This window comes from Camarhynchus parvulus, chromosome 1 (genome assembly GCF_901933205.1).
Source record: "Camarhynchus parvulus chromosome 1, STF_HiC, whole genome shotgun sequence".
Classification (NCBI taxonomy): Eukaryota; Metazoa; Chordata; class Aves; order Passeriformes; family Thraupidae; genus Camarhynchus; species Camarhynchus parvulus.
Window position 1 is genome coordinate 14649117 of NC_044571.1, and position 12402 is coordinate 14661518.

Genomic DNA, 12402 nt, shown 5'->3' on the forward strand with positions numbered 1-12402 from the left:
ACACTCATCTTTGTTATTCCCATCTACTAAAACCATTGTTTTATTCCATTGGTGCATTTCTGTGCCTATACAAAGAACAGTTGCATTAAAATGTTTCCATTATACACCAATAACATACTTTTGTATTTGGGTGCTGCACAGGCAATATGGCACATTGTGCTGTGCATTCACCATTGATGTCAACTTCCTCTCAGGTAACACACAAAGTTATCATGGCATGTTGAAGTCAGATGGCTGTAGCAGTGCTTTTTTGTTATTATCATACATTTGCCAGTTCTGATCAGCATTTCCAGTTCCATGAGCTGAAGGCAGTAGAGATGCCACTGGTATCCTCCTGCCTTCCTTCCTTCCATGCTCAGTGACAATCCACAACAGTTAAATCCCACAGCTGCCCTGCCCTTGGACCTCATGAAGTTTGTATTTATTTGCTTCAGTAATCAGTCTACCCTTAAACACTCCTTAATCTGAAGTTTCCTTTTAGTCTTCATTTAATTTCCAGCAGTTAAGCTCTTTTCCTTCTAAAATACTTAAAAGACATCTTGCACTCATTACTCAGTTAGAAAAAAAACAACAAAACAAATCCAAATGTTTCCAATTTCTCCTCTTTCTCCATCCAATAGCATCAGAGAACAGGCTGGGCAGTGTGACTGGTACTTTTTTCTATGTCCAGATGTGTTCCCCAAATCCCCACACCACATCTGTTGTGCTGTCCTGTTTCTTGGTTCTTCTTCCTGGCTCATTTCCTCAGTTCCTTTTCAACTTAATGTCTCTTGCCCCTGCATCCTTTCCGCTCTTGACACTGCACAGGAATACTTCTCATCACACTTCCAATTATGAAATCAATTTCACATTTTACTTTTCCTTCTTTCTACCTTCTCCCCTTCTACCTCTGAAGCTCAAGTTTACTGCAACGTATGACCACAGTATGAACTTCTTGATATCCTCCCAGTTCCCATTCCACATGCTTCATTCCTTGCTTCCTACAACTTTCCACATTTCAAAAAGGCACTTCTGAGCTGCTCAGTGCTATTATTAATCACTGCAGCAGTTGCTTACTTTGCTACTTCTCTCACTTGCTCCCTTGGCATCTCTAATGACTCCAACTACTCTTCTCTCTGTGGGCAAAGTTTCTCAGCTTTCTCCTATTACCCACAGGCAACATCATCTGCAGTCTCCTATTCCTCAATTAAAACAAGAAATTGAGTTCTCTTCCTCTCACCCATCCCCTCACCTTGTTCCCTCCAGCAAGCTGTCAACACCTCAGACTCTCAAACAGCAAAAATAAAAACCCAAGATACCTATCTTCCCTACTGTGCATGCAGGCACTCCAAAATTACTCCTTATTCTACCCTCAAGTCTATGTCAGACTTTTTTCCCCTCAAAGTTAAGCCTTCTCCCTTTCTTTTTCCCTACTAGCAAGCTTTCTGCTATCACTGTACTTAATGCAGATGTGAATATTTCTCTTTTCCAGTTGGCTGGAATTCATGTAAACCTCTCTATATTTTCTGGGAGTAATGTCTTTCTTTCATTGTATGACATTATTCTGGGGTGTGATTTGGTAAGGCTAACTTCTTTGATGTCCCCATCCTGTTTGTGCCCTTCTCCCTGTTTCCTAAACTTCTGTGCCAGTTTCCATCATTCTCAATGTCACACTGACTTCTCCTAAGCCTGTCTTTTCTCTGTGCCACACAATGAGTCACCATCCCCCAAAGCCAACTTACTGCTTCAGCAGAAAAATTCAAACTTCCACTTAGAGAACTTCAAAGAATTCACATCTAAAATGCTGTACAGAAAATTAACTCTTCTTCTTTCTAAGCAAGTATCACTGAAGCCTCAAGTGATCCCCCTATTACAAATATCAGTGTGCTGTTCCATACTACAGAGTATCTTACCTGAGCATTTATTATATGGAAAACAACAATTTATAAATCTGAGACAGAAAAGATACTCAATAAAAGGACCAAAAAGTACCTTGATGCAACAAAGAAAAAAGAGGTACAATGGTAAGCATCATACCCATCAATTCTGAATCATTTGAACACTGAATCCACAATGGATTTAACAATTCAAACACACAAGTAATGACAGCGTACCTTTATTGTAACACGTGCACTGCACTGATGCAGTAGATACAATGGCAGCAGTCTTCTCCTTGCACAAACTACTATCAGTCAGTAACTTCTAGGTGGAAGCAGCATTTAGTGCAAAGAATAAGAAACCTCTAATGTTAACCATGTCTCAGGAACTGTTTGCATACATAGTGCAGCACTCACAGCCATTTCCCAACGGGCCTTAAACATGGAAAACTGATCAGCTATAGCAGTTTGCATTTGAAAATACTAACACAGACTTGTTTTTCTTTTAAAAAAATCTATACTACAGCAACAAATAAATAAAGACTAACAATGTGTATATATATTTGCTCAGAATCAATTCAGCAACTTAAAAAAATATAATGTTCAGTGTTTGCTGAATTGCTTTATACTGCATCTATCACTGTGAAACACTACATTAAAAAAGTTAAAGAAAAAAAAAAATTCTTCCAACTCTCTTCATACCCTATTAGTTGAAAAGTTTGCAAGCACTGCTGCCTCTCAGCTATTAATATGCAATTCAGGTCCCCTGGCCACTCTGGGAATCCTTCCAGAACATCCCTGCACACCCAGCAACTCCCTGTGCAGCGATACCAAAGGGAAGCACAAGCCCTGGTACAACAAGCAGATTAAGTCATCTTCTAGCTCACAAGTTTCCTTGCTAAAAACCAAACCATCCCCACCTGTTGTGACTTACTTCTGCATCTGCCAAGCTCACCCAGGAACACAGATGCTCTGAGCTCTGTCCCTGTGGGTTTCATTTCATCTACGTGAGTAATCCACTCTAAGAACCAATGGAAATATTCATGCTTGCAAAGTTATGGACACACCTGCTTACAGGGTATCTGCATCCATCTGCAGCTAGACAAACTGACTGCAGTCCTGGATCATAAATGAGGAGTCTCTATTAGATTACAGGTAATAATATCAAAGTATTTTCTGGGATGCCTACAACAGACATAGAACACTCAGGGAAATACAGGAAATGTTATTCTATTTAGAGGGAAGCTCTGTTCTTTGGGAGTATTCAGTGATTCACAAGCTGTAGGCCAGGGAAGAACTGTGCCTTGTATTAGAGAATTAACTGAGATAATTTAAAATAGTAAGACTGAAAAATACTTCTATTGGCTATCTAAACTGAAAACATTTAGACCAATTATAGGCCAAAGAAAAAGCAAATTTTGGCACATTTTTGAGCATCACTCTGGAATTCTGCATAGGCTACTCAGAGTCTATGAAAAGTTTATATATGTGGCATGCAATAAAATTTTTCTTTATGTATGGTTTAGAAACATAAAGGACAGCTTTTGTATAGTTTATTTTCATTAACAGTATATTGGTGGGGCAAATCAACTCCCAATAAAACTAAGAAAATGTTGATATGGGTGTTGAATGAAACATCATTGCTCAGGATTAGAGTGTTTAGAGAAATAGTGCACTTTTTATTCTACCTTGGAAAAGTAAAAAATGCACATATTGGTCATATCCTTCCTACCTCCTTTCAAGTGGGATTTTTAAGCACAAATATTTTAGTTGCTACATAGCAAACTCTTACAAAAACATAACTTCTTACAGCATGAGAAAATGCTGAAGAAAAATGCATTTTCTTCCAGAACAGAACTACAAGGCACCCCAGCTTCTACTGATTTTTACACTGCAAGTGAATCTAACTGAGCAAGAGCCTCACACAATATGGGCCATCTGTGGCAATACAGCCATCACTGATCCTACTGAAGCACACACACACCTCAAAACATTCAGTACACGTGCACAAAGATAGATCATATCACATCCACATTTCTTCATCCCCTAAGCCAACTTTTACTTAAAAAATCTAGTGCTTCCCATAAGGCTGGGGAGAGGATATGCCCACATGAACCTCACTACACTCAATTTCTTGCACCATGGTGGAATGAAAACCCAGCCTTGATCTTCATGCTTCAGTACAAAGCTACTGTCAAATCCCTATCAGAATCCAAATAATCAATATGGCAGCAACTAAAAAAATCCAGGAGGTAAAAGGCCAAAGATTCTTCTGCAGCGGAGATTACAGCAATGATGAATTGCTAGGGTAAATAAAAATTTAAGACTGGCTTTCTTCCCTTTGCAACAAAGGACTTGGGGTATTCTCTCACAAGATTTTTTTTCTTTTTAGTTATGCCTTTCTCTATATGGAAGCACTGCAGTGTTCATTTAAAAAAACCAAAACCACACAAAACCCTCTCCCATTTTTAAAAAGCACCATGAATGAAAAATGTTGGAAAAACATAAACAACAAAAACTCCATGGACCACCCTTCAGGGATGAAATGCTAAAGATGTCTTTTTTAATCAACCAGTTTGTGAAGATCTACAAAAAAATAAAAAGGATCACATTCTAAAGGTTCAGTGCAGTCAGCAGCTATATAGTTTTGCTGCTTATTCATCTAAGTTGACTTTCAAAAATAACACCCTAGCTCGTCAAAATATACATTTTCCATTTGCTTTTAAATTAAAATAATAATAAAAAAACATTTAAAGAATTCACAATCAATAGCATGACTAAGTTTCAGGATCATCTACAGCATATAATTTAAAGGTTCAAGATGCCAATATGCAGCATGTGGCAGGCCTATATGCTCCATGCAGCATGTACATTTAGGATCATCTCAAATAATCTTGATGTTCAGATGTCAGTCTGTTTCTTCCAAATCGTGTAGAATACCCATCTGGAGGAAATAAGCAGTTAAGGAAAAAAGGCAACACTTGCACACAGTTAAAATGCAGTTCTTTTTACTTATATTTAAATTCTGAAAACTTCTGGTAGCTCATAAAGGGTAGGAAAAACACTCAAAAGTGATATCTACCTGGGTTCTCTTCTTGACTCAGCAGATCAAAGATGCCTACTCTTCAAAACACATACATGTTCCATTACGGCCTGGCAGCCATAACAGCAAAAATAACCTGTTTCTTTGAAGCTCTAAGCTTTAAGGGCAAGTATCTTGATATCCTTCACATTCTTTTGTCTTGAAAATGCAAGGTCAAATCTGCATTTCCCAAAGAGCTGATAATAATGAGAAGTAGGAGGAGCTGGCTGGGGTCAGTATGGGGGCTGCAGCAGTGAGCACTACCAGGCTTAGGGACACAGGAGGGAGGGGAATGAACACACACAACACAAGAAAGGCTGTGGCAGTATCACGTGCTTAATGTATTATGAATAAGAAGATTGTGAAAAGATGTTTCCTGTCAAGAGAGACAGCCACAGCAGGCTTCACTGTGCAAAAACATTTCCAGGGAGATCCCACAAAAGCAGCAAACACTCAAGGCAAATGGAGATGGCAGAATGACCTTACAGCAGATCAAAATGCCCCTCTCACACTAAGGACTTGAAGTTTAAACTTCTAGGCTCCTTACATAACTTCCTTACCACCCACAAATTGAATAAATTCTGAAAGATTATTTTTAGGAATGGGATGTAGTTGAGAATATGCATAACCCTCTACTTGGAATATTTTTTTCCAGTAACACTTACTAGTAATTATTGTTGGGAATCACTTTTCTCCATTCCCCAGCCTTAAAAGTAAAGTCTGAACTGTATGTTCAACAATAGCTCTATCAGATAATATCTAAAGATCTGGACCATGCTAATCTGTATGAAGTTAGTTTCTTATTTTACTAAAAGAAGAAAAGAAAATAAGAAGATACAGCCTTGTCAGAACTGCCAGGCAGTATTACCTTTATCACACAGTTTATCCTACATCACATACACCACTCAAACATTAACAAAAACACAGCCTATTTTATGAAAGGTGCTGATCATTTTACCAGCTGTGAATTTACAGCACTTTTAGAAAACAATTCCTACAATTATCCTCAAAATAAAACTGCAATAGTTCATTTACTATGAAAAAAAAATTAAGTATTTAAACCAGAACTGCCTTTTTGCTTGAGTTCATTACCTCCAAACAATCTATGCTTGATGATTTATTAATACACACTCTCCAGACTTCTTCAGTCTTTAAGGATACAATTCCATGTAGGAGGGAACACACACAGTTTCTTTTGAAAACTCCACAGGACAATAAAGCCTGCTAAGCTGTTCTTCATACAGAGTCAAGGCATCAGTCAGATTGATACAGTTTCCCTAAAGAAAAAAAAAATCCCAGTCACAATCAAGCAAATAAGCAGAATTTCAGATGAACATATACATTTTGACATTACTGCAAGGCTCCCACATATTTCAGAACCAGATACATGCTGTTCTTAATATTTAATATTTACAGTGCAAACACTGAACAGCTTGTCTTCATTCTGCCTACAGCAAACAACAATTTGGATCCTTTCAAGAAAGGGTAAGTATGAGGGGGATTATCTATATTCTCATTAGCAGAAGCAATCATTGTATGAGGGCTTCCAGTTAAAACAGACCACCATGTGTTGTTTACCTACTTTACATCTATTCCATAACCATTTTCTTTATAATTGCTTTAACTTATTAGTAAACAGTATTACAACATCCAGATTTTTCTCAGTTTTTTAACATTGCCTAGATCTTACAGTGTTTAAATGCACTTTTTAAAAAACTATAGCCTATTAATTTTGAACAGATTCTTCCACAAAGCAATATGACAAAATACATCAAATTATATAGAAGTTCTCTAGCTGCGGTTACATTGTCTTGAGTTTCCACATGTCATGCTTCTGAAAAAGAAGATTTTCCTACAATACTTTTTTGTCTTAGGGGTGAAACAATATCTCATTCTTGGAATACAAATACATCAAGGATTGAGTGAGGAATTTAAAAAAAAAGCAAACCCCAAGCCCAAAAACCCCCAAAAAAACCAAACACCCCCACCCAAAAATTAAAACAAAAAACCCCACCCAACTCTCCCCCAAGCAACTCCTATTTGCAAGCACTATCTTGTCCCAGGCTAAGTATTAATAAGAAGGAGAAGTTACTGCAATGTATACCTGGGGTGCCCATGTGGAGAAAGCTCTAATTAGAAGTCTGAATTTTCCATATCCATAACACATTTGAAGACTTAGTGGTTACAGTGAGCTCACCAGAACACCAGACTGAACAAACACCAACTACCCAAAGCAAGAAAAGTCAATTGTGTAAGTTCAATCAAAAAACTCTGTCAAGTTTCTTGACTACATAACCAAGTAGACAAGCCAACATTTTACAACCTTAAATTCAACGGTCTTAGGAAGAGTGTGCAAATACAAGCTATTTGGACACGAATTCGAAACCAAGTGAAGTTCAATACAGTCACCACTGCATTGTCTACAAATCACTCAGGCTGATTTTTTCCAGGTATGAGGCACTGAATGAAGACTCATCAAGAAGAAGTGTACTGCTGCTGTGGCACAGCACAGAGAAAATATATTCTGTGATTGCGGTCAAGGCAGAGATATTGTTAAAAGGCCCGTGGCACACTGACAGCTAAATGAATTGAATTGTGGTCTTCTACTTCTGCCACTTTCCTGAAGAATCTTCAGCTCAACCCAAACATGATAAACCCAGGCCCCAAACATGATAAACCAACCATGCTGTAACACTGCACATCAACAGCAGGTTATATGATGATATGAATCTCTCCTGCCCACACAGTATGTGCCAGTCTGGCCACATGTGGGGCAGGATGATCTTCAGGAGATGTGTGTCCCCATCTTCTCCTAGTGGTTGGGTTTACTAGCATGTAGTGTAAATGTCTTTTACTATGATCTAGCACCAACCCTGCTTTCCTCTTCTGATTTCTGATCAGTAGATACAGAAGCATTAACTACCATTTTCCAGAGCTTTTCTCAATATAAAATCCTCAGCTTTCCCACACATTTTGCCACTTCTAGTGGAGGAACGTTTGCCAAAGGAAACAAAAAGGAGAACAAAAGGGAAATTTTTATGTTAACAAATACACACAGTTCCTAAAGATCCAGCACAAGAGCCAAAGCTCCACAAAATGATAGCAAAAAAAGCAAGGCACAGAAGTTGTGTTAGAAAAAAAAGGAGTCTAAAGCAACAGCCTCCATTAACAGGATGATAGGATCTTCCTGCTGCTCCAAATGACTTGGGGAAGTGTTTGTGTGTACACACAAGTACACATAATTTTGGGGTTTTTTTAACTGCCCATTGAATGCAGTATCTCATTCGTTCCCACCATTCACTAACATGTGTAACCTGCTCCTGACTGTGAAAGAATGCAGATGGCTCAATTAGAAAACACTAGATCTAATCAAAAATCAGTTCCCTTACATTCACATCTTATTCAGTATTTTAGGACCTCTAACCTGAAACGAGGACCCCAGGAGCCAAGGACTTACTCAATGCTTCCCAAGTGTCTGACTGCTTATGTTTCACACATTGTGTTGCTCTGCTAAGTCACTGCTAAACTTTTAAGTCCAGGAGCAGAGGCTTTATGAAAGACTTGTTTTATTGTGCAGCTTATTTTTCGTGCTCCCAGATATTTTTAAATGGCCTTAAATTTACTACATGCACACAGATGCAGCTGAAAATTAATTTTCACAAAGCAAGGAACTAAGATGCATTTGAACAAGTACTATCTGTGCTCTATAAAGCATACAACAGGCAGAGGCTAAAACAATCAGAGGTGACATTTGAAATCAGTATTTCTAAACAGCTCCATTTACATTGATTTTTCCATGTAACAACATCACATGATAACTAGAACCAAAGTGTAAAATGTACATTCTGACTTTGGGATTTATACTATTTTTCCTACTTCTTACTGGTAGGATTTTTTCACAGTGTATTTAAAACATTTCTATTTCCAGAGGAAGTGAAAAGAGAATTCATTCCACGCATCTTCCTCTGAATTTTTTGCATCCTGCTCAATTTTTTTTTTTTGATTGTGCTCAAGTCTTCACAAGTAGAAAAGAAAACCTCAACTTAAAAAAAATCTTAACACAGCATCTTGACAATGGTCTCAGGCACATGATGTGATTCTTGGGGTTGTCCTGTACAGGGCCAGGAGTTGGACTTGGATGATTGTTGTGGGGCCCTTCCACACCACGAAATCCTATGACTCCACTCTATTCTATCACTCTCTAATCTTTTAAAAATCATATTTGGGAAAGCATTCCTTCAAAAGAACTCGCATAAAACATGTTTGATTATAATTTTGGTCTTATTGCACAAAGAAACCAGTATTTGTTTATTTGGTAAAGGAAAATGACTTGCTGTATATAGAAATTTTCTAATAAAAATTTGGGTTTCTAAGCCCAAATGTTTGGGTATCGGAAACGAAATGAGACTTGTCAAAAGTAGAAGACTAACACAAACTGAGCACAATGAACAGACTGCTGCAGCACTTGTTTAGTAACCTGTTATTATCCAGGGGATTGTGGTGGGGCTTTTTGGTTCAGCTGCCCTTCACCAAACATATCATTTTGTTTCAACATCAGACTGAATGCAGAAGAAAACTAAAAAACAACCTGTGTGTGTAATTTGAGTCACAAATAGGAGCACTGCTAGGTAATTTACAGAGCACACCACTATTACGTAGGAAGTGCAACAGGATACACAATGATAGAAGAGTATACAGTTTCCCAGACTGTCCTTCGGTATTTCATCATTTCTTCCTTCTCCAGCAAGACACAAATCACTGCAGACACCATGGAAAACAAATTACAGGAACAATGAACATGCCAAGAAATAATTTTTACTTTTCAAACCCACAACTCTCCAATCTCCAAATAAAGATCTTGCCTAAAGGTTCAGACAACTCACCTGGCTCTTTTATCAACCTTTTTATTCTGGACAAACACTACAGGATTTTGTAGTTCTGCATAGTTTTGTTTTTTTTTTTTTAACTATCTGGCTTTACTCAACACAAAGTTAAGCACTCCAAAAATCAAATCTACAAAACTTAAGGCTTATTTCAATACACATATTGAAAAAAAAATCAGTATTATGAACACCTTTCTTTAAAAGATGACCAGCTTTATTAACCAAGACTACAGTGTTAGTAACAATGTCAATCACACTTAGATGTTCCAGTATCACCAAAATGCCACAGGGAACTAAGCCCAGAATGCAACACAGTGTTCACTATAACTCCCACTGCCTAATGAAGAGTTATGTAGTAGAACAATGCATTGTTTGTTCTGAACAGAACCATATAACTCAAACAATAGCTAATACTGAATGCTGTTTAACAAGGTTTAAAGCAGATGACTCACCAATTACACGTTTTCAAAAGCAAAATCACTTCCTTTTATTTTCCCCACAGGGTTCAGCCAATTTTTCAATATATACAAAAGCCTTTACCAAATTCCTCTCCCCAGCCCCTCTCACTTAATCTCTGTTCCATGTCGAACAATTTGGTAAGAACTAGGAAGGTAAGAACAAGGAGAATTATTAATTTTTTTTACCCTTAAAATGCATCATTCTGACACAAAATACTTGAGACAGTTTTAACTTTGAGATTAACAAATCTTAATCTCCAAGACCTTCCTTAGACAGCTCCTGAACTGTTTCACAGCCTTTGCATCCTGAGTCTGCTCAGTGCTTGCACTCACTTCAACAGCTCATGCCTGTCTTCCAGTATGCATTTTTCTGGGCTCTCACAAGGCATAAATCCTGTAGTTCCATGGGTTTAGTTTTTAGGTTTCTACAGGACAATGCACAACAAATTTAAATAACAAACACAGTTCTGGACAGACAAAAAATATTCCTTAAAGTAAGTAGCAAAAAAAATTGTTTAAATTAACCCTGTAAATTCCATTTAACTCTGCCCATCTATAAAGTGGATGTGTCCATCAACTGGTTACATGTTGAACTTAGGCCACCATGCTTCCTTCAATCCTCAGAAAGTAAACTAGTGAGTTGAAAGGAGGTGAAAGGGTCCCTTTTCCATAATTGCCCATTTCTTACATGTCTTACTCCATATGCGATTGTCATGGGCCACCTTTGTCTGTGACTGTATGCCAGAGAAGTTTAATTTTTATGTTCAGCATGGGTTTCTCTTTTTATTTATAATGATGTGCCAGAATTGGATGTGACCATGGTTGGGTTTTATCCTTCCTCACTTCAGAGTGACTAATAAGCAGTATGACAGAGAGCACGAAACACCTAGCACCAAAGCTAGGCTTAGGTTTTGGGGGACAGGGAGGGTTGTTAAGGAAATAATGGAGGCAAATCCAACTGTAAGTACCTCCACTGGCTAAACTCTCAGCAACGTAAGGAAATGAAAATGTCTGTTCCTTAAAGTCTCTCAAACTACCAAGAAATCACAGAGGCTCACACAGGGACATATAGCCATTCTTCCAGCCTCCTTTCATGGCTCAGTCATGGAGAATCTTGTTCCCTCAATGGAAATGCTAATTAGAAAGCCCACACAGCAGCCAAAAAAAGGAATCTAACTATGGAACAACATGATGATTGTCTGGACATTTAGAGGGCTGTATGAGAGAGTGGCCAGGAAGACACAGCTTAGTGAAGGGCCACATGTTGGTGTGGGAGACACATGATCCCTTCAGTGGGTCAGTGCTGTTTACTGGAACCTGCGAGTGGTCTGAGTTTCTATCCTGCCTGGGCTGAGTGACCCCAGCCAGGAAGTCACAAATTCCTGTTCAGAGGTATTTTTAAAGGTTCTACTACATAAACAGGCTGAAAATGATAGCCTTCTCAACCTCAAAAGATTAGATCAACAGAACAAAAACTTAGCACAGAAAAAGGCATTTTCTTAGCTACACATAATCCACTGACACTGAAGGATAACCTTACAACCAGTCCCTGCATCTGACAGAGCAAGGTTTCACAGCTCTTGGGACAATCCTCACATGAGACTGTGAATGCACAAGTGATGGCTCAGAAAAACAAAAGCCACATGTCATGCTAATACCTACAAGTATATATACTCACTTGAAAGGAGTCACTTGGGCCATATAAAAATCATACTTTTAGAGAGTCCAATACTGTAAAAACACTTAAAGTGTCTGAAAACAAGTTGCCAGGAAGGTATATTAGAGATGAAAGTGGACCTCAGGATAAGGCAAGGTCTTACAACCTGATCAATTCCTATTTCTCTCCACTGTGATGACTGGGAGCCTGGCCTCTGTCTCTTCTTGTAACACCAAGCACCCCAAAGACATGGCCTCCTATCATATCAATCACATCATTAAACACTTCAAAGCACCAGCTTGAGAAGAAGAAGAATGGAAATAGGAGCATACCACACTGAACCTCAGAGTGGTGGGATTATGTTTAACAGTAAGTTTTTACAAACAAGCTTCATGTCTTAAACCTACAGACAGGTTTGCGAGTTCTGCAGGCTAAGGGCCCTAAAGTCTCTCTGTGCAGATCCTGT

At 38.3% G+C, this 12402-nt stretch overlaps 1 protein-coding gene across 2 annotated transcripts in view; it reads right to left on the reverse strand.

Annotated features, from left to right (window-relative positions):
• Positions 1 to 2079: 2079 nt before the first annotated feature.
• SMS (spermine synthase) overlaps positions 2080 to 12402 on the reverse strand; it is a 43302-nt gene continuing 32979 nt past the window's right edge. For both annotated transcript variants that reach the window (XM_030943748.1, XM_030943757.1), the window contains exons 10-11: positions 6100 to 6215; positions 2080 to 4800 (exon numbers count right to left, since the gene is read on the reverse strand). In XM_030943748.1, the coding sequence (XP_030799608.1) occupies positions 4758 to 4800; positions 6100 to 6215 (159 nt within the window). In that variant the 3' untranslated portion in view covers positions 2080 to 4757. The remainder of the gene's footprint in view (positions 4801 to 6099; positions 6216 to 12402) is intronic.